Source organism: Ranitomeya imitator, chromosome 5, assembly GCF_032444005.1.
Source record: "Ranitomeya imitator isolate aRanImi1 chromosome 5, aRanImi1.pri, whole genome shotgun sequence".
In the NCBI taxonomy this organism is placed as follows: Eukaryota; Metazoa; Chordata; class Amphibia; order Anura; family Dendrobatidae; genus Ranitomeya; species Ranitomeya imitator.
Genome location: NC_091286.1, coordinates 167,466,409 through 167,488,706, shown reverse-complemented (window position 1 = coordinate 167,488,706; position 22,298 = coordinate 167,466,409). Strand labels below are relative to the sequence as shown.

Sequence of the window (22,298 nt, the reverse complement as noted above, 5' to 3'; positions counted from 1 at the left end):
GTGTGGGATTGCACCTTTTTTGCAATTTCACGGCACCTGGAATTTTTTCCCCGCTTTCTAGTACATGACATGGTGAATCCAATGGTGTAGTTCAAAAGTACAACTCAACCCGCAAAAAACAAGGCATCACACAAAAAGTCATGGCTCTGAGAAGAAGGGGAGCGAAAAAACAAAAATGCAAAACCGAAAATACCTCCGGTCATGAAGGGGTTAAAAGGGCAATGGTACCAAATACTAATGAAATGTATGTAAATTTTGACTTTGCAGGAAGTAATAAAAATGCCTTAAAACATTCTCTCTCTCATTATTCTGGCAAATGGCAAATATTAATAATTATGGTAATCCTAATTGACCTAACGCAGGAAAGGTTTATTGTGATTTCATGTCAGATATTGAGAAAAACATGCATATGTATCTTTTTATATAGGGTATGTAAGCTTCTGGTTTCCACTGTATATGGTATCATAGTTGTAGTGACCAGCTGAAGAAAGATGGTGTATCAACTATCCTGAAAGGTTAAACAACAAAAGAAAAACAACATTCAGTACTGGGCAAAAGTGGTAAGCCACTCTGGAGAGAAAAAGAAATCTCCCAACAACAGCCAAAACTCAGAAACAAGCAAAAAAAGACAATCACAATAAAAATTACAATGCATTCTATTACCGTAAGTAAAAACAAGAAGAGTTATGTAGAAAATTGACAAACAAAATAAATAGGAGAATACAGGCCAGGCCAAAATGTTCAAAAGCAGGACTAAGCAACACAGGAAAACTTTACACAGGGGCAAAAGTGTGGCTGCATGGAAAATACAACTATATATAATAATAAAAGTAGAATGTCTCAAACTATGTCAAGGTTAGAAGAACTGAAAATTATACAATTTCCACACAACAAGGCGGTACAGATTGTAAATGACTATGTAAATCAGGATGTAGCAATTACAAAAAAAGGACTATAAATATCTGCAAGTTAAGCTTTGTACTATGACCCACTATTATATAATAAACCAACCCAACCTCTAGTCTTGAAGTATGGTTAGATAAAAAGGGCAAAATATATATCATTAAAGCAGCAGACTTAATTTTGCGAATTAACAAAATACAAAGTGAATTAACAAAGACAAAATCTAAATAAAAAAAAATATTTGGCATCACCACCCTTTGCCTTCAAAACGCTATCAATTCTTTGGTGGATGTAGGATTGCGCAAATCCTTCTATTTCTTCTTGCAATCCCAGACATACTTGATGTTGTTGAGATTAGGGCACTGTGGGGGTCATATCGCCACTTCCTTGCTGTGTGTATGCAGTAAGCCTGCAGCAGACTAAAGGTACCTTCACACATAACGATTTCGTTAACGATATCGTTGCAACGTCACGCTTTTTGTGACGTAGCAACGATCCCGCTAACGATCTCGTTATGTGTGACAACGACCAACGATCAGGCCCCTGCTGGGAGATCGTTGGTCGTTGGGGAATGATCAGGACCTTTTTTTGGTCACTGATCACCTGCTGTCATCGCTGGATCGGCGTGTGTGACGCCGATCCAGCGATGTGTTCACTTGTAACCAGGGTAAATATCGGGTTACTAAGCGCAGGGCCGCACTTAGTAACCCGATATTTACCCTGGTTACCATTGTAAAAGTTAAAAATAAAAAAACACTACATACTCACATTCCGATGTCTGTCATGTCCCCCCGGCGTCCACAGGGTTAAAACTGCTTTCGGCAGGAGCACTGCTAATGCACGCGCTGCTGCCGATAGCTTCCCTGCACTGACTGTCAGCACCGGCCGTAAAGCAGAGCACAGCGGTCACGTCACCGCTGTGCTCTGCTTTACAGCCGGCGCTGACACAGTCAGTGCGGGAAGCTGACGGCGGGGGATGTGACAGACATCGGAATGTGAGTATGTAGTTTTTTTTTTTTTTTTTACTTTTACAATGGTAACCAGGGTAAATATCGGGTTACTAAGCGCAGCCCTGCACTTAGTAACCCGATGTTTACCCTGGTTACCCGGGGACTTCGGCATCGTTGAAGACAGTTTCAACGATGCCGAAGTTGTTCCCCTGATCGTTGGTCGCTGGAGAGAGCTTTCTGTGTGACAGCTCCCCAGCGACCACACAACGACTTACCAACGATCACGGCCAGGTCGTATCGCTGGTCGTGATCGTTGGTAAGTCGTTTAGTGTAACGGTACCTTTAGTGTGGAGGCAATCAGATGCCACAATAATTGTTCTGCATGATGGAGAAATATCTGCCTGTATTTCCCAGCATCGAGGACTTCTTTAATCCTGACCAAGTCTCCAATAAGACAGTGAAAAAAATACTTTATCCTCAAAGGGTTAAAGACTCATAAAATAGTGTAGGAATAATGATACTCACGTTTAATAGCACCCCAATGGGGTGTCTTCCACATATAGTATTATGATACTTCTTCAAGTAATTACTAAATGGCATAGGGTCTAGTTGTTCTATAATACTCATACCCTGAAATAAGAGAAAATAGAATTCTTATTAGGCCAGTATAGGATTGTGAAATGTTCTTCCGTGCTTCAATTAGTCCATATTTTAAAGGGATGATAGAGGACATCCGTATTAGAACAATGACATGCACAAAGTGGGCTACCATAATTAATACTAAGCTTGGTGGAGGGCTGTCAGAACAATATTTGTGTCACACGATCTCTGGACGGCGTGAATTCGGTACTGCAGGTCTATTACACTGGTATTCAGTGGTTTTGGTGCCAACAATGTCTGAACGGTTTTATATTAAGTTTATGGTGCTGATTAAAAATATAACTTTGGTTTTACCAAATTGGCTCTAGTTTCTGAGATATTTAATAGTTAATTACAGTAGAATTCTGGCTTCAGTCTCTTTTATAGCATTGTAAGCCTATAAATTAGAAATAGAAAATAATTGTGTGGGGTATTTCATTACCTAAGACACTGTTACAAGTGTCAAAAGACTGACCAAAAGCTGTTGCACTTGTTATCAAACACAAGTCGCTTGGGGGAATGCGTTACTTTCATAGGCGAATCAGCTAAAAAACTAGAACCAATTCAGCAAAAGTCATGTGATTTGTTTAATTCAGTGCCCTCAAAACACCCTAAATCCATTCCAAGAACCTTGGCACCTGATTTTTTTTTTTGTAGACATGTGTTATGCATGCTTTATTGCAACTTTTTTGATATCCAATTAAAGAGATTTTTGCAACAAAAAATAAAAAAACTATGTATAATATATAACATATTTTATTAGTTACACATTTTATGAAACTGCCTCCCTCCACTTAGCTGGATATAAATGGAAGGATTTGCCTCTGATCTGCTCATATTAACTAAATCATTCCTGAAGCTACAAACAAGTTTAGATTAAAAGTTGTTATTTAATTTTGAGAAAATAAAAATGTAGGCGGTGCAGTCTGCAGAAGCAGGGACCTCACCGCCAGACCCCCTCCCATTTCCTTCACCATTACTGTACGATTAATGCAGGGCATTAAAGATGTGTATATCATGTTCAGATTCCCAAGACAACAAATCTCTGCAGCCAAGGAAGAAGGCACCCAGATATGAGCACCTTATTTTAGCCCACCAAGGAACAAAATATTAACGCACAATAAGCCAAAGACCATTATGAATTAAAGGAATTTTCCCATCTTGTATAGGCATATATCAACAGAATATCTCCGATTTGCAGTGGCTGGATTCTGAAGAGGATGCAGTTTGGGTGTAGCACTGTAATCCCTTCCCTACAATGCAGAGCTCCTGTCACTCTCAGATGTGCAGGGAACTGCAGCCATGTCTATTCACGTGACTGGGATTCTACCGCAGTTATCTGCACAGCAGTAAAAGGGTGCAGAGTAAAACATTGAAGGGACGTGAACCATGACCCCTTTGTTCATAGAATCTGTGGTGTTCCCAGAAGTCAGACTCACACTGGTCACAGTGATCAATGTAGCGGTGATTCTCACAAAATTAGAATATCAAAAATTTTATTTCAGTTCTTCAATACAAAAAGTGAATCTCATATTACAATGCCTACAAGTAGTATTCAACCCCCTGCAGATTTAGCAGGTTTAATAAGATGCAAATAAGTTAGATCCTTCAAACTTCAAACAAGAGCAGGATTTATTAACAGATGCATCTTACAAACCAAAAAGTTTTGTTGCTCGGTTAAATTTTTATAAATTTTAAACATAAAAGTGTGGGTCAATTATTATTCAACCCCTAGGTTTAATATTTTGTGGAATAACCTTTGTTTGCAATTACAGCTAATAATCGTCTTTTAGAAGACCTGATCAGTCCGGCACAGGTCTCTGGAGTTATCTTAGCCCACTCCTCCATGCAGATCTTCTCCAAGTTATCTAGGTTCTTTGGGTGTCTCATGTGGACTTTAATCTTGAGCTCCTTCCACAAGTTTTCAATTGGGTTAAGGTCAGGAGACTGACTAGGCCACTGCAACACCTTGATTTTTTGCCTCTTGAACCAGGCCTTGGTTTTCTTGGCTATGTGCTTTGGGTCGTTGTCTTGTTGGAAGATGAAATGATGACCCATCTTAAGATCCTTGATGGAGGAGCGGAGGTTCTTGGCCAAAATCTCCAGGTAGGCCGTGCTATCCATATTCCCATGGATGCGGACCAGATGGCCAGGCCCCTTGGCTGAGAAACAGCCCCACAGCATGATGCTGCCACCACCATGCTTGACTGTAGGGATGGTATTCTTGGGGTCGTATGCAGTGCCATCCAGTCTCCAAACGTCACGTGTGTGGTTGGCACCAAAGATCTCTATCTTGGTCTCATCAAACCAGAGAACCTTGAACCAGTCAGTCTCAGAGTCCTCCAAGTGATCATGAGCAAACTGTAGACGAGCCTTGACATGACGCTTTGAAAGTAAAGGTACCTTACGGGCTCGTCTGGAACGGAGAATGGAGTACGTTACTTATGGTATTAACTGAAACCAATGTCCCCACTGCCATGAGATCTTCCCGGAGCTCCTTCCTTGTTGTCCTTGGGTTAGCCTTGACTCTTCGGACAAGCCTGGCCTCGGCACGGGAGGAAACTTTCAAAGGCTGTCCAGGCCGTGGAAGGCTAACAGTAGTTCCATAAGCCTTCCACTTCCGGATGATGCTCCCAACAGTGGAGACAGGTAGGCCCAACTCCTTGGAAAGGGTTTTGTACCCCTTGCCAGCCTTGTGACCCTCCACGATCTTGTCTCTGATGGCCTTGGAATGCTCCTTTGTCTTTCCCATGTTGACTATGTATGAGTGCTGTTCACAAGTTTGGGGAGGGCCTTAAATAGTCAGAAAAGGCTGGAAAAAGAGATAATTAATCCAAACATGTGAAGCTCATTGTTCTTTGTGCCTGAACTACTTCTTAATACTTTAGGGGAACCAAACAGAATTCTGGTGGGTTGAGGGGTTGAATAATAAATGACCCTCTGAAAAGACTTTTCACAATTTTTTAAAAAAATAAACAAAGAAATAACATTCTTTTTTGCTGCAGTGCATTTCACACTTCCAGGCTGATCTACAGTCCAAATGTCACAATGCCAAGTTAATTCCAAATGTGTAAACCTGCTAAATCTGCAGGGGGTTGAATACTACTTGTAGGCACTGTATATAGAGTCATTACAGAGTGATCTATTTCAAGTGTTTATTTCTGTTAATGTTGATGATTATGGCTCACAGCCAATGAAAACTCAAAAGTCATCTCAGTAAATTAGAATACCTTATAACATCCGCTTGAATAAATTATTTTAACATCTGAAATGTTGGCCTACTGAAATGTATGTCCAGTAAATGCACTCAATACTTGGTCGGAACTCTTTTTGCATCAATTACTGCATCAATGAGGCGTGGCATGGAGGCAATCAGCCTGTGCCACTGCTGACATGTTATGGAAGCCCAGGTTGCTTTGATAGCAGCCTTCAACTCGTCTGCATTGTTGGGTCTGGTGTCTCATCTTCCTCTTGACAATACCTCAGATTCTATATGGGGTTAAGGTCAGGCGAGCTTGCTGGCCAATCAAGCACAGTGATACTGTTGTTATTAAACCAGGTATTGGTACTTTTGGCAGTGTGGACAGGTGCCAATTCCTGCAGGAGAATTAAATTTCCATCTCCAAAAAGCTTGTCGGCAGAGGGAAGCATGACGTGCTCTAAAATTTCCTGGTAGATGGCTGCGCTGACATTGGTCTTGATAAAACACAGTGGACCTACACCAGCAGATTACATGGCTCCCCAAACCATCACTGATTGTGGAAACTTCACACTAGACTTCGAGCAGCTTGAATTGTGGTCTCTCCACTCTTCCTCCAGACTCTGGGACGTCAATTTCCAAATGAAATGCAAAATTTACTTTCATCTGAAAACACCACCTTGGACCACTCAGCAACAAGTCCAGTTCTTTTTCTCCTTAGCCCAGGTAAGACGCTTCTGGCGTTGTCTATTGGTCATGAGTGGCTTGACACAAGGAATGCAACATTTGTAGCCCATGTCCTGGATACGTGGGGTGTGTGGTGGCTCTTGAAGCAATGACTCCAGCAGACCACTTCTTGTGAATCTCTGCCAAATTGTTGAATGGCCTTTTCTTAACAATACTTTCAAGGCTGCTGTTATTCGGTTTCTTGTGCACCTGTTTCTATCACACATTTTCCTTCCACTCAATCTTCCATTAATATGCTTGGATACATCACTCTGAACAACCAGCTTCTTTAGCAATGGCCTCTTGTTGCTTACCCTCCTTGTGGAATGTGTCAATGTCTGCCTTCTGGACATCTGTCAAGCCAACAGTCTTCCCCATGACTGTGGAGCCTACTGAAACAGACTAAGTGACCTTTTTAAACACTTAGGAAGCCTTTGCAGGTGTTTTTGTTAATTATTCTAATTTACTGAGATAATGACTTTTGGGTTTTCTTTGACTGTAAGCCATAATCATCAAGAAAAACAGAAATAAATGCTTGAAATAGCTCACTCTGTAATGACTCTATAGAATATATGAGTTTCACTTTTTGTATTGCGGAACTGAAATAAATTAACCTTTAGATGATATTCTAATTTTGTGAGAAGCACTTTTACTACTGATAGTATATTTTAGTGGGATGCCTTTTTAAGATGGGAAAATGTTTTCTCTACCATCGTTTTTTTATTTTTTTTCTTCTATTCCTGGATCTGTCTGAGAGCATGGTACCATCTTATAGTCTTAAAGGGAATCTGTCAGAAGGATCAACCCTGCTAAGCCATCTATATGGGCAGATTGGTCATAGGAAGCTGAATAAAATGATACCTTAATATCTGCAATCTAATGTCTTAATTCAGAGAAATCCACGTTTTTCTTATACGTAAAGGTTAAGTTAAGATCTATCAATCTGCTTCCAGAGGTTATTTTTTAATAAAAGGGGGCATTGCCAGTGTGAGACATGTAGATCAAGAGAGCAGATTGTCAGACATTACATGTTACACACTGATAACACACCGCTTAATTTAAAATAAGCTGTGAAGGCAGATTTTCAGGGAGATCTATGTCTGACCTATACATCTCAACCAATTACCGTATATACTCAAGTATAAGCCGAGATTTTCAGCCCATTTTTTGGGGCTGAAAGTCCCCCTCTCGGCTTATACTCAAGTCATACCCAGGGGTCGGCAGGGGAGCTGTCTAATTATAATCACCTGCTCCTGGCACGGTCCCTGCACGTCCCTGCTTCCCGGCGCCCCAGCTTCTTCCTGTACTGAGCGGTCACATGGTACCGCTCATTACAGTAATGAATATGCGGTTCCACCTCCCATAGAGGTGGATCCACATATTCATTACTGTAATGAGCGGTAATGGTGTCCGCTCAATACAGGAAGAAGCTGCGGGGAAGCAGGGACTGCACCACGCCAGGAGCAGGTGAGTATAAGGGGGAGGGGGAGAGCAGCGCTGCGCAATATTCAGCTGCTCCTCATTCCGGCGCTGCTCCGTCTTCAGCGTCTTCTGCAGTGACGCTCAGGTCAGAGGGCATGGTGACGTGGTTAGTGCGCGCCCTCTGCCTGAACGTCAGTGCAGAAGACGCTGAAGATGGAGTGGTGCCGGAACGTGGAGCAGGTAAATATATTGAAAGTGCCGGGGGCCTGAGCGTCGGAGAGGTGAGTGTGTGATTTTTTTTTTTTTATCGCAGCAACAGCAAATGGGGCAAATGTCTGTATGGAGCATCTTATGGGGCCATAACGTTTGTGCAGCACTATATGGGGCAAGTGTCTGTATGGGGCCATAACGTTTGTGCAGCACTATATGGCGCAAGTGTCTGTATGGGGTCATAACGTTTGTGCAGCACTATATGGGGTAAGTGTCTGTATGGGGTCATAACGTTTGTGCAGCACTATATGGGGTAAGTGACTGTATGGGGCCATAACGTTTGTGCAGCACTATATGGGGTAAGTGTCTGTATGGGGCCATAACGTTTGTGCAGCACTATATGGCGCAAGTGTCTGTATGGGGCCATAACGTTTGTGCAGCACTATATGGCGCAAGTGTCTGTATGGGGCCACAACGTTTGTGCAGCACTATATGGCGCAAGAGTCTGTATGGGGCCATAACGTTTGTGCAGCACTATATGGGGCAAGTGTCTGTATAGGGCCATAACGTTTGTGCAGCACTATATGGGGAAAGTGTCTGTATGGGGCCATAATCAACGTTTGTGCAGCACTATATGGGGCAAATATCTTTATGGAGCATCTTATGGGGCCATTATTAACCTTTATGCAGGATTATATGGGGCATATTTTAATATGGAGCATCTTATGGGGCCATCATAAACTGTATCAAGCATTATATGGAGCTCCTGATTCAATATGGATATTCAAAAACACTTTACCTACTGATGTCTCATTTAATTTTACTTTTATTGGTATCTATTTTTACTTTTGACATTTACCGGTAGCTGCTGAATTTCCCACCCTAGGCTTACACTCGAGTCATTAAGTTTTCCCAGTTTTTTGTGGCAAAATTAGGGGGGGTCGGCTTATACTCGAGTATATACGGTATTTACTTATTAAGAACATTGTGGATTCCGCTAGAATAATTCCTCTAGAATAAAACATTAGGTTGCAGATCTGAAGGTATCATTTTATTCATCTTTCTATGACCTTATGGATGGCTTAGGAAGGTTGATCTTACTGACAGATCCCCATTAAAAATTCAGCTATCTAAAGTTACAATACAAATAAATATTAACAAGTAATACACTGACTCTTACCATTTTGTCTAAGTTTTCAATTGACCTATAGATTTCTCCTTGAGATTCATCATAATATGTATAACGAAAACGTTGTCCTGTAAAAGTAAGTTAATTTGATAAATGCTAATATAAGCAGATCAAAACCATGCACCATTTCACTTGCTTGCAGAATGTCCCATGCTTGCCCGTCTATGTTCAGAACTCCCATAAAAGTGAATGGAGAGTTGGGTATCTGGGCCACAATTCTGTTTACAGATGCTGTAAAACAGCATTCAGAGCTGCCTTGTGTTCTCGAGAGGCAGCCTCTAGAAGTAGGACCAGCATCTTATAGACACTTATGGAACATTCTGTGTGTATGCTAGAAATATCTAAGGTGTCCTGCAGGTCTCATTTTAGTTTATAAAGTAGATAATGATAGAAAATGAAATCATTCTTTGCAACATATTGGTTTGAGTCAATTTTATTGATAAAAAAAAAAACTGCAATCATTTTTGGGGTCACACTGACCCTGCTGTCAGTCACAACATATAATAAAAAAGTGTTTGTAGAATTGTACTGGCTAAAGGGGTCAGCGTGATCCCAAAATACAGTACAACTTCAGTTAAAAAAAAAAATGGATAACAACTAATTTCAGCATTATCTTTATTTTCTATCTTTACTAACACTGTAAACAGTCAAATACAGTGGGATAGCTCCAGCTTGGAAGTTGATGTAGGATTTTTTTTTTTTTTTTTTTAACAGTTTATCGAGATTCTTCTTATGTCTCTAGCAGCTGCTAAAATATTAAAAGCATTTATGACCTAATTGTGATATTAAAGGGAACCTGTTAGCAGGATTGTGCACAGTATCCTACAGATACTGTCAGGTCGGTGCCATTATACTGATTAAAATGATACCTTGGTTGATGAAATCCATCTTTGTGGTTGTTGTTTAATCTTTATTTTCAGTTTTGAGTTAATGACATGCTCGTGTTCCGGATTGGCCTGGGACGGGGGGGGGGGGGGGGGGGGGGGTCTTCATGTGGTGCTCGGCTTAGATATTCATCTGTATGGCTTCTTAGAGGTCACTGGTCCCTCAGTCACCTGCCCCCTATTTTACATAATGAATATTCTATGCATCTTGGAAAAAAAAAACCTTCTGCAGGCACCTGCGCTGCAGTATGATTGCATATGAAAACAATGTTACTAGAACAGATATCAGAGTTATACAGACCATCAAAATAAAGGTGCTATACCTTAGAGTTAATAGGTCTAATGTACTATTGTCTGTCGTTTAAACCGAGTTCTTACCCATAGTATCACACCAGGATGAGTCAGTCAACAGTCCAAACACCCTCTGAAGAAGCCCAAGCGAAACGCTCATTGGGGCTGTTGACCGACTCATCCTGGTGTGATACTATGGGTGCTCGGATTACAGACAGACTTTAGCCTGATCGCATATGTACTGTGTTTAAACTTAATTTCTTTCCTGTTCTCCTGAAATTCCTAAAAAAAATGAAAATAATGTTTGAAAATGGCCCCGAACGCACCTGCACAGTAGCAGCTGTCGGTGAACTCCAATAGTTGCTACTGCACAGGCGCAGCCGGCGCCAACTTGGAGTAGGAAATTCTCTAGCAAGATGGCGCCGGCGCTTGCACAATAGCAGCTATCGGCAATGGCCGATAGCGGCTACTGCACAGGTGCCAGCGGCACCATCTTGGAGGACAGCAAAAAAAAAAATCTACTATATAATTGTCTAAGGGTCACTTCCGTCTGTCTGTCTGTCCTTTCTGTCACGGATATTCAGTCGCTGATTGGTCTCTCCAGCTGCCTGTAATGGCTGCCGCGACCAATCAGCGACGGCCACGGTCCGATTAGTCCCTCCTTACTCCCCTGCAGTCAGTGCCCGGCGCCCGCTCCATACTCCTCGCAGTCACCGCTCACACAGGGTTAATTGCCAGCATTAACGGATCGCGTTATGCCGCGGGTAACTCACTCCGTTACTGCCGCTATTAACCCTGTGTGTCCCCAACTTTTTACTATTGATGCTGCCTATGCAGCGTCAATAGTAAAAGGATCTAATGTTAAAAATAAGAAAGAAAAAAAAAATCATTATATACTCACCTTCCGCCGCCTTTCCCGCTAATCTTGACGCTCCAGTAACCGCTCCATGCAAGCAACAGGTTCCGGTGGCAAGGATGGAATGCGACAAGGACCTGCCATGACGTCACGGTCATGTGACCGCGACGTCATCACTGGTCCTGCGCTACCAACCCTGGGACCGGAAGCTGCCGCGTGCACCACACTCAGGTGACATGACTACAAAGGCTCCCTCGGAAGGTGAGTATATGTTTATTTTTTAACCTGTGACATACGTGACTGGGCAATATACTACGTGGCTCTGTGCTGTATACTACGTCGCTGTGCAATATACTACGTGGCTCTGTGCTGTATACTACGTCACTGGGCAATATACTATGTGGCTGGGCAATATACTATGTGGCTCTGTGCTGTATACTACGTCACTGGGCAATATACTACGTGGCTGGGCAAAATACTCCGTGGCTGGGCAATATACTACGTGGCTGGGCAATATACTACGTGGCTGGGCAATATACTACGTAACTGGGCAATATACTACGTGGGCTGGGCAATAGATTATGTCACTGGGCAATATACTACGTCGCTGTGCAATATACTACGTGGCTCTGTGCTGTATACTACGTCACTGGGCAATATACTACGTGGCTCTGTGCTGTATACTACGTCCTGGGCAATATACGTTACTGGGCAATATACTACGTGGCTGGGCAATATACTACGCGGCTGGGCAATATACTACGTAACTGGGCAATATACTACGTGGCTGGGCAATATACTACGTGGGCTGGGCAATATACTACGTCACTGGGCAATATACTACGTGGCTGGGCAATATACTACGTGACTGGGCAATATACTACATGGGCTGTGCAATATACTACGTGGACATGCATATTCTAGAATACCCGATGCGTTAGAATCGGGCCACCATCTAGTGAAATATAAACACAGTACATATGAGATCAGGCTGCAGACCAGGTGCCACCACTGGTGCCTACCTGTAGAAGGGTTTTTTCTTCTTCCCAGGATATATATAATATTCATTATGTAAAATAGGGGGCAGGTTACTGAGGGATCAGTGACCTGTAAGAAGCCATACATATGAATACCTAATCCGAGCACCACATGGAGACCCCTCCCCCACAGGCCGCCCCAGAGCACGAGCATATCATTAACTCTAAACTAAAAATACAGATTAAACAGCAACCACAAGACGGATTTCAGCAACCCAGGTATCATTGTAATCAGTATAACGGTACCGACTTGATACCGTCTGTAGGTTACTGTGCACAATTCTGCTGACAGGGTCCCTTTAAGATCCCAGAGAAATTTTTCTGCCTTGCTGGGTGCCACGACATTTTTATGATATACCTGGATTAGAATTTATTCCTTTTTTAACTTGACAGAGTATATTCTTTTATAGCACAGTTTTGCCATTCCTTATAAATCTCTTCCTCTTAAACTACTTAGGAGCAATTATAAAAGGTTGGAAAGTTCATCAGCTCCTCAAAAGTGGAATGGTTGTCTGAGTCTAAGCGAAAAAATACTTCTGCTTTTATTTCATTGGGTTAGAACCTTGACATAGGTAATTTACATATACAAGTGGCATTGCTAATGTGTTTCAGTCAATTGTGCCATTGAAAAATACTACGCTATGGCTAAGGGCCATACTTTTGGTACAGCTTTTAAATCACCTTCCTTTTTCAATACTACAAAAGGAGTAATCGTCATTATTCTCTATGGTAGGGGTACAGTCAAGTAGTGTACGGTGGCCCGAATTCAGGGAAGGAACACCAGTTGTCCGGATTCTGTAGGTATGCTGTCACGGATGTATAGGAGGAGGGCAGCGTTTCATACAATGCACCGACACGTCTTTCCCACGACTTCTTCTGAACAAGGCTTATTGTTTATCGGGGACCTGGACAGTAGATTTCAGATCCTGAATAAGTTATTGACCGAATTTCCTGCCCATGTCTAAAATGTAACCATTTCAGAGCAACTCTATAGTTCTAGAACTATTGACTGTTTCAGAGAACCTGTCCAGACATCACACCCCGAGCAGCCACAGCAATATGTCATTACATGAGAGATCCCTGCCATCTGCCCTGAGGCTTACTACGGAAATAGGATGAATGTATAAAAAGTCCTATTTTCCTGTTGCTATCAACCAGCCAGGTCGTATTACCCCTTAGCTTGGTCCAATTTCCATCCATCACAGTTGCCCCCAAGAGCTTCATTGCATACCCATTGTAAAAAGACATGCGCCCTGATTCACTGAGTAGTTTTCCATAGTTTTCTGGTGTACTGCTTGTAACTGCATAAACATTTTGGGACTTGACATTTTTACACCAGTTGTAGCTAACCTTTTGAAAAGTGAATGTGGCTGAGAACGGCCATCAAATTTATCATAACTTATGCAACAAAAGAGGCATAAATTATGGAAGAAATGTACTCCACTCCTTGCCATCAGTACAATTCTTGGGGCAGCGCATGGCAGCTAAAAATGCACCACATTCATTAAATGGCACATGGTATCTGAATTTAACTGGTCTGGTCAGGGAACTTTCATTTTAGGGGTCTGGAATCTAAATCAAATGTGTAACCGTTTTAATATTTGAATCATAAATCAATAGTGCACGTTTTAGAATATATTTTAATCAGAGGAATCTTCTGCTTTGATTTTTTTCAATGTGAATTTATAGGGAAAAGCTGTAAAATTGGTATTCATAGAATACAGCATATAATTTCAACTATGGATATCTTTAAAACAGCATTTCTACAAGAAAGGTATGGAGTTAGGCCTCCTTCACACATCCTGGTGATATTCATGGCCCGTGTCAGTGTGCCATCCATATGTACGTATGTGACATCCGTGTGTACATATCTCACATCCGCGTACCATCCGTATTTCCGTGTGATATGCACTGATGCCTGGGGAAAACAGTACAGTGCGGACTGATCCCAGGCGTCAGCTGCTGAAGGCAGCCTTCATCATTGTCACCTGGTCGCGCGGAGATCAGCGTGACCAGGAGACAATGATGGGAGTTGCCATTAGCGTGACAGATACCGTTGCCTGAGAAGACGCTGTACAATTCGCACTGATCCCAGGCACCGGAGAGTTGCGGAAGGAAGCTCTCATCATTGTCTCCTGCTCGCACTGAGATCAGCATGACCTGGACACAATGATGGGAGTTGTATTCAGCAGCAACTGGGTAACTCCTGTGTAAAACATATAATTAAATAAAAAAATAATAAAAAAAAAATAGTGTTGGCTTCCTCGCAATTTTCATAACCAGCAGAGGCAGAACCCACGGCTGGGGGTTAATTTTAATAACCTGGGGCAAGGCACAATACCCCAAATCTAGTGCTTAGCCTCGCTCTTCCCACTTGCCCTGTAGTGGTGGCAATTGGAGTAATATTTGTGGGGTTGATGCCAGATTTGGAATATCTTATGGATGTGCCATTTCTGGGGTGGTGCGCCATATCTGACTCCTTCCCAGACTATTAATATCTACCCACAACTGTCTGTTTAGCCTTTGCTGGTTTGAATTTATAGGGGGACCTTACATCATTTTTTTTTCTTGAGTCCCCTGTAAATTCACCAGCCAAGGCAAATATCCTGGGAACCTTATGGGTTTATGTCCCTTGTTCCAGGTTATTAAAATCAGACGCCAGCTGGGAGGCCACGCTGTTCTTTTCATTTATTTATTTTACACAGGAGTTATCCAACTGCGAGCAGGAGACAATGATGAGATCTGCCTTCAGCAGCCAGCCAATGCCTGGGAACGCAAACTGTACCGCTTCTTTCCAGGTGCTGGTACTTGTCACGCTGATGACAACTCCCATCAGTGTCTCCTGGTCGCACTGATCTCAGCGTGACAAGGGCACAATGGTCAAAGGTACCTTCAGCAGCCTGGCCACAGCGTGAACTGTACAGCTTCTTCCAATGCGCCGGTACGTGTCACACTGATGACACAAGAATGTCATCCGTGTATCATCAAGTGCGCACGTGAGCGGCACACATATTGTCTGTGCTGCGCAAAAAAACCTGACATGTCTGTGGGTTTTTCACACGGACCACAATGAATTTAATGGGTGTGTGCATATCCATATTTGCAAACGGACATAAAACAGATGTGTGTGGAAGGCCTTAGCATTAAATCGCCTTTACATAAATGCCAATAGTGTGGGGTATAAAATCCTGATGATCGCTTCTCTTTAAGGCATATCACCTGGTGTGTCAATTATAGGGTTCTACTTAAAGGGAACCTGTCACCCCGTTTTTTGAGATTGAGCTATAAATACTGTTAAATAGGGCCTGCGCTGTGTGTTCCTATAGTGTATGTAGTGTACCCCGATTCCCCACCTATGCTGAGAAATAACTTACCAAAGTCGCCGTTTTCGCCTGTCAATCAGGCTGGTCAGGTCGGGAGGGCGTGGTGACATCGCTGGTTCTTCCTCAGCTTTACGTTGGTGGCGTAGTGGCGTAGTGGTGAACAAGCAGCGCGCGATCTGCGCTGTAATCCCTTGCATCGGTGGGGGCGGCCATCTTCCTGGGGCCGCGCGTGCGCAGATCGAGTGCTCTGCTGCACGGGGCTTCAGGAAAATGGCCGCGGGATGCCGCGCGTGCGCATTAGAGATCGCGGCGGCCATTTTCCCAAAGCCGAGTTTGCATCTCGGCTTTGGGAAAATGGCCGCCGCGATCTCTAATGCGCATGCGCGGCATCCCGCGGCCATTTTCCTGAAGCCCCGTGCAGCAGAGCACTCGATCTGCGCACGCGCGGCCCCAGGAAGATGGCCGCCCCCACCGACGAAAGGGATGACAGCGCAGATCGCGCGCTGCTTGTTCACCACTACGCCACTACGCCACCAACGTAAAGCTGAGGAAGAACCAGCGATGTCACCACGCCCTCCCGACCTGACCAGCCTGATTGACAGGCGAAAACGGCGACTTTGGTAAGTTATTTCTCAGCATAGGTGGGGAATCGGGGTACACTACATACACTATAGGAACACACAGCGCAGGCCCTATTTAACAGTATTTATAGCTCAATCTCAAAAAACGGGGTGACAGGTTCCCTTTAAGAGTCTATGAGCAGAGACATATAGACTCAATTTATTTATACACAAATCTTGATATAGATCGTTCTACCATTTTTTTTTTAAATATTAACAAGATAGCATGTTTCCTAACAGAGTTCAGCTCAGACCTTCACTTGATTGTAAAGCCAGGTACTTGGACCTTTATATAATCTAGTTGAGTCCCTTGGTTTATAGCCTATGTAGCTTTTAGGTCACCATACAGTAGAGACTTCAGATTAACTTGACTTTCACTGTTGGTCATGAAGGTTGTTATTCTGGGTGACGACTGCATGAGATAAATCACCCAGAGGTAGGGATCCATACCTATCTTGAGTCCCAGGCCCAGTGACTAAAGAGGTGGTCGCTCAGGAGCAACTCTTCATTTACTTCTATGGGAGTTCTGAAAGTCATTGAGCACTCCAGTCTTAATAAATATCATATATTCATTGTTTTCATATACCTTAGCACACTCTTGCAAATGTTTATACAATACTGAATTATAAAGTCATAGCAGCTTGCACCTTTACATTTATTTCATTTTGTTAGATTACATTGATCTAATTAGTTTCTTGCAGATGTCCTCATTAGAAAACCCCTTTAAAGTCCAAGTTTGAAGCCTATTCAAGACATATCTTTGGGAGGGAAGTTACATTTCTCATGTTACATAATTGTTTTCCTATGGTGATGTACAATGGTCCCGATTCATAAAAGCTCACACCAGAATTATTGCATAAAAGCTTTGAAAAGTCGAAAAAATTAGGCACAACTCGGGAGTTTTAGTATTTTCACACCAGTTTCTCCCAGCTCAGCCGAGAGGAGATGTGACACACACCACAATATAACATAGAAAATGGGCACACGGCCTATATATGACCACAGGATGCTCCATCATGTATCAATAGTAAACAACACAGAAAAGAAAAATGCAATATTGATGCAGAAACCTAAAATCTGACAAATTTTATTGATATACAATCTTTAAAAACTAGAGGTGATTGTATCATACCATGATCCTGCATTACGCAGTTTATACAATTCTGACCATGAGAAATTGGCCCAATTTTGGCCAGAAATTATTGGACAAGCTGATGTTAAAATATGACATTTGAGTAAAAACAAAAGAATGACTGTCAAAAGTAATCCCCAGGATTTATAATGGAATTTATTCATGTGTTCCAATGTTTCTGAATCAGCAGGCATTACACCACTATTAAGGTGGCCAGGACAGGTATTAGGAGAGGTAAACTGGAGAAATGACTAAGGCCCCATCCCCATAGGCGCCTCCCAGCAGTACAAGCCGAAACTGCACATTATCAGTGCAGTTCCCAAAGTTAAAGTAAATCTGTCAGCAGGTGTTTGCTACCTTATCCGAGAGCAGCATAATGTAGACAAAGAAACCCTGAATTTTACGATGTATCACTTCGTTTATGGCGTGAAGCGGATCTGACAGAAGCAAAGCTGTCACATTTAGCAATGCAGCAGGGCTGAAAAGCTAAAACAACCACACAACAGCTAACCCCGCCCATACAACAGCTAACTCCGCCCATACCACAGCTAACCCCACCCACATTACAGCTAAACCCGGCTACAGCACAGCTAACGCAGCAACACAACAGATAACCCCACCCATACCACAGCTAATTCCACCAACATCACAGCTAACCTGGCCACACCACAGCTAACTCCGCCCATACCACAGCTAATCCCACCCACATTACAGCTATCCTATTACTATCCCGTCGAGGTGGGCCCGTATGCCCACCGATGGGAAGGTACGTCATACGCGATCGGCCGCACTCACGGGGGGAGCGCGGCCGATCGCGGCCGGGTGTCAGCTGCCTATCGCAGCTGACATCCGGCACTATGTGCCAGGAGCGGTCACGGACCGCCCCCGGCACATTAATCCCCGGCACACCGCGATCAAACATGATCGCGGTGTGCCGGCGGTGCAGGGAAGCATCGCGCAGGGAGGGGGCTCACTGCGGGCTTCCCTGAGACCCCCGCAGCAACGCGATGTGATCGCGTTGCTGCGAGGGTCTCCTACACATCTGGATGGATGCAAACAGAAAATTTATTTTGAACATAACAAATTTAATACAAACGTTACTTCATATAAGTATACCACATATTTATATTAGGGAGGGAACTATCCGTGCTGTCAGGATGGATTCCTGGAAATACAATTATCGGTAAGACTAATTACCGTTTTCCAGGTCACCACCTGACAGCACCATGGAGAAGTACCAAAGGAGACTTCCTGGTTCTAGGGTGGGACTACCGCTTGACGCACCTTCTTGCCAAATGCTAATTGAGAAGAGACTACGTCTAATTTGCAGTGTTTCGAAAAGGTGCTAATATTAGACCAAGATGCCGCTTTGCAAATCTGATCTACCGAGGCCCCTCCTTTTTCTGCCCAAGACGCGGCGATAGCCCTAGATGAGTGAGCTTTAAGGCTATCTGGGGGATTCTTTCTCTGTGCCTGATAAGCTAGGCTAAAAGTGGATCGAATCCATCTGGCAATAGTGGATTTTGATGCTTTCTTCTCTCTATTAGGACCTTGTAAAGGATAAAGAGATTACTATCTTGCCTCCAGGCCCTAGTCATGTCTAAAGGTACATTCACACTGACCAACTTCACAACGATATCGCTAGCGATCCGTGAAGTTGCAGCGTCCTGGATAGCGATATCGTTGTGTTTGACACGCAGCAGCGATCTGGATCCTGCTGTGACATCGTTGGTTGGAGCAGAAAGTCCAGAACTTTATTTTGTCGCTGGATCTCCCGCAGACATCGCTGAATCGGCGTGTGTGATGCCGATTCAGCAATGTATTCACTGGTAACCAGGGTAAACATCGGGTTACTAAGCGCAGGGCCGCGCTTAGTAACCCGATGTTTACCCTGGTTACCAGAGTAAATGTAAAAAAAACTTCATACATCCATTCCGGTGTCTGTCGCGTCCCTCGGCGTTCTGCTTCCCTGCACTGTCAGCGCCGGCCAGCCGTAAAGCAGATTACAGCGGTGACGTCATCGCTGTGCTTTACGGCCAGCCGGCACTCACAGTCAGTGCAGGAAAGCACAGCGACGGGGGACAGACACCGGAATGTAAGTATGTAGTGTTTGGTTTTTTTTACATTAGCACTGGTAACCAGGGTAAACATCGGGTTAGGCCCTGCGCTTAGTAACCCGATGTTTACCCTGGTTACCAGGGGACTTCGCATAGTTGGTCGCTGGAGAGCTGTCTGTGTGACAGCTCTCCAGCGACCACACAGCGACGCTGCAGCAATCGGGATCGTTGTCTAGATCGCTGCAGCGTCGCTAAATGTGACGGTACCTTTAGTATTTAAGCACCGTTTCCCTGACATCTAACTTATGGAAGAACGACTCTTTTTGGTTTCTAGGGAACTGGCAAAAAGATGGAAGTACAACTTCTTGGTTTATATTTGAAACTGAAGCCACCTTGGGAAGAAACCCTGGGTCAAGTCTTAAAACCAACCTATCGTCAAATATTTGTAGATAAGGGTTCTGGATGGACAGGGCCTGAAGTTTCCCCCAATCTTTTGGCCGATGTAATGGCTACTAAAAAAACTGTTTAAGGGAAAGATTAGCAATGTTTATATCTTTCTCTATATCAAAGGGCTCCTTACATAATTCATTAAGGACTAAGTTAAGGTCCCAAGGTGGGACAGTCTTACTTATTAGGGTCTCAGCCTCATAACTGCTCTAGAAAACCGAGCGATCCAAGGGTGGGCAGCAAGGGAAGAATCATAGAACACGCTGAGGGCTGCTATCTGGACCCTCAAAGTACTTGGTTTAAGCCCTTTCTTGAATCCTTGCTGTAAGAAATCAAGAATTCTAGGTATGTTAGGGTGATCAACATTGATCGTTGTGTCTCCACAAAAACTGCAAAATTTTTTCCAAATTTTAAGATATATTGTCGAAGTCACCGGCTTCCTACTTGCTTGTAGGATGGAAATTACCCCTTCCGGTAGGCCTCTTGCTCTTAGGATCTGCCGTTCAGGATCCACACTGCTAACTGCAGATTCTCTGGGTTCTGATGAAGAATCGGACCTTGTGAAAGTAAGTCCTTCATTTCTGGAAGATGGTAAGGATTGTCCACTGCCATCTTCCTCAGGAGAGGGAACCAGCTCCTCCCGGGCCAGAAAGGGACCACCAAACTCACTCGAGCTCTGTCCTCGCATATTTTCCTGAGGACCCTTGGTACTAATGCCAGAGGGGGAAAAGCATATAGCAGACCCTTGCTCCATGACAGAGAGGGCATCTACCCCTGCCGGATCCTCTTGAGGGTTTAGTGAGTAAAATGTTCCTATTTTTGCGTTCCTTCTGGTCCACCGTCGGGGTTCCCCAGCGACGACACAGGGTGTCGAAAATCTTGCTGTTTAGTTCCCACTCTGTGGGTGATAGCTTCTCTCTTCTCAGAAAATCCGCAATCTGGTTTCTTGAGCCCTCTAAGTGAACCGCCGAAATCGAAAGTACCGATCTCTCTGCCCATGCGAAAATCTGATCTGCCAGATGTTGTAGCTTCGGATGCCTTGGACCTCCCTGATGGCGAAGAAAAGCTACCGTCGTCGTATTGTCCGATAGGATCTTTAGATGTTTGTTCTTTAATAGGATCCGGGCTGAACACAAAACCTTCCAAACCGCATGCAGCTCTCTGTGGTTTGAAGAATTGCTGCTGTCTTTCAAATTCCATTGTCCCTGGTAGTATCTTCCGAGTACCTGGCCGCCCCAACCTTGTTGACTTGCGTCCGTCGTTACCGTGACTGCTGGAGTCTGGATCCATGGGACACCCACCTGGAGGTTCTCTGACACAGTCCACCATCGTAGGGATTGCCTGACCCAGTGGGATAGGCAAAACTCCTTGTCCAACGAAGACTGTCTTCTGTCCCATGTTGTTAGGACCACTCTTTGTAATTGACGGGAATGGAATTGGCTCCAGCTGACGCATGGGATGCAGGCTGTCATTAAACCTAGGATCTTCATTGCATCCCTGATTGTTACTCGACTTCTTGCAAACTGACGGACCTTCTTTATCAGGTCGGACCGCCTTTTGTCCGGAAGAAACGATTTCCTGATTTTCGAATCTAGTACTACACCTAGAAACTGTCTCTTTGATTTTGGAGTCAGGTGTGATTTTTGCCAGTTCAACACCCATCCTAATTTCTGCAGTGTGGAGATCACCAACTGAGAATCGATCTTGAGTTGCCCCACAGAGTCTGCCACGAACAGGAAATCGTCCAGATAGGGTATTATAGTGATATCTCGCTTCCTTAGATAAGACACGATCTCTATGGTGAGTTTTGTAAAAACTCTTGGAGCCGACGCCAGTCCAAATGGAAGGCAACGAAATTGATAATGGAAGACTGACCCTTCCTTTTCTATTGCAAATCTCAGGTATCTTTGATGATGTGGAAATATTGGCACGTGATAATATGCACTTTTTAAGTCCAAAGTACACATTACCACATTTTTTCCTAATAGGGGAATTGTGGAGCATATGGACTCCATCTTGAACCTTTTGTACTGCAGCCATTTGTTTAGAGGCTTGAGATTTATTATGGTTCGGGATTCTCCTGAAGGTTTCTTTATAGAAAAGAGACCCGAGTAATGACCTGTTCCTATTTGGTGAGGGGGTACAGGAGATATTGCCTCCATCCGGAGGAGATCCTGTATGTCTGACCACATTGGTGAGACTGAAGAGAGACGGGCGTTGGAAACAAAATATTTTTCTGGGGGAAGGGAGTCGAATTCTATCCTGTACCCCTGAGATATAACCTGGAGGACCCAAGGACTTGTGGTAATTTTTCCCCATTCCCCCAGGTAGTTCAGCAACCGTCCCCCTATCCTGGTGGCGTCATTTTCGCCGGAACTCTGACCTAGGGTTTGAGGGACCCGGATCTCTATTT

General features: G+C 43.7%; 1 protein-coding gene across 1 annotated transcript in view; it reads right to left on the bottom strand.

Annotated features, from left to right (window-relative positions):
- Positions 1-22,298, bottom strand: part of MEMO1 (mediator of cell motility 1) — a 250,880-nt gene that overhangs the window by 60,532 nt on the left and 168,050 nt on the right. Inside the window, exons 7-8 of the mRNA XM_069769298.1 lie at positions 9,230-9,306; positions 2,379-2,483 (exon numbers count right to left, since the gene is read on the bottom strand). Of these exons, the coding sequence (XP_069625399.1) occupies positions 2,379-2,483; positions 9,230-9,306 (182 nt within the window). The remainder of the gene's footprint in view (positions 1-2,378; positions 2,484-9,229; positions 9,307-22,298) is intronic.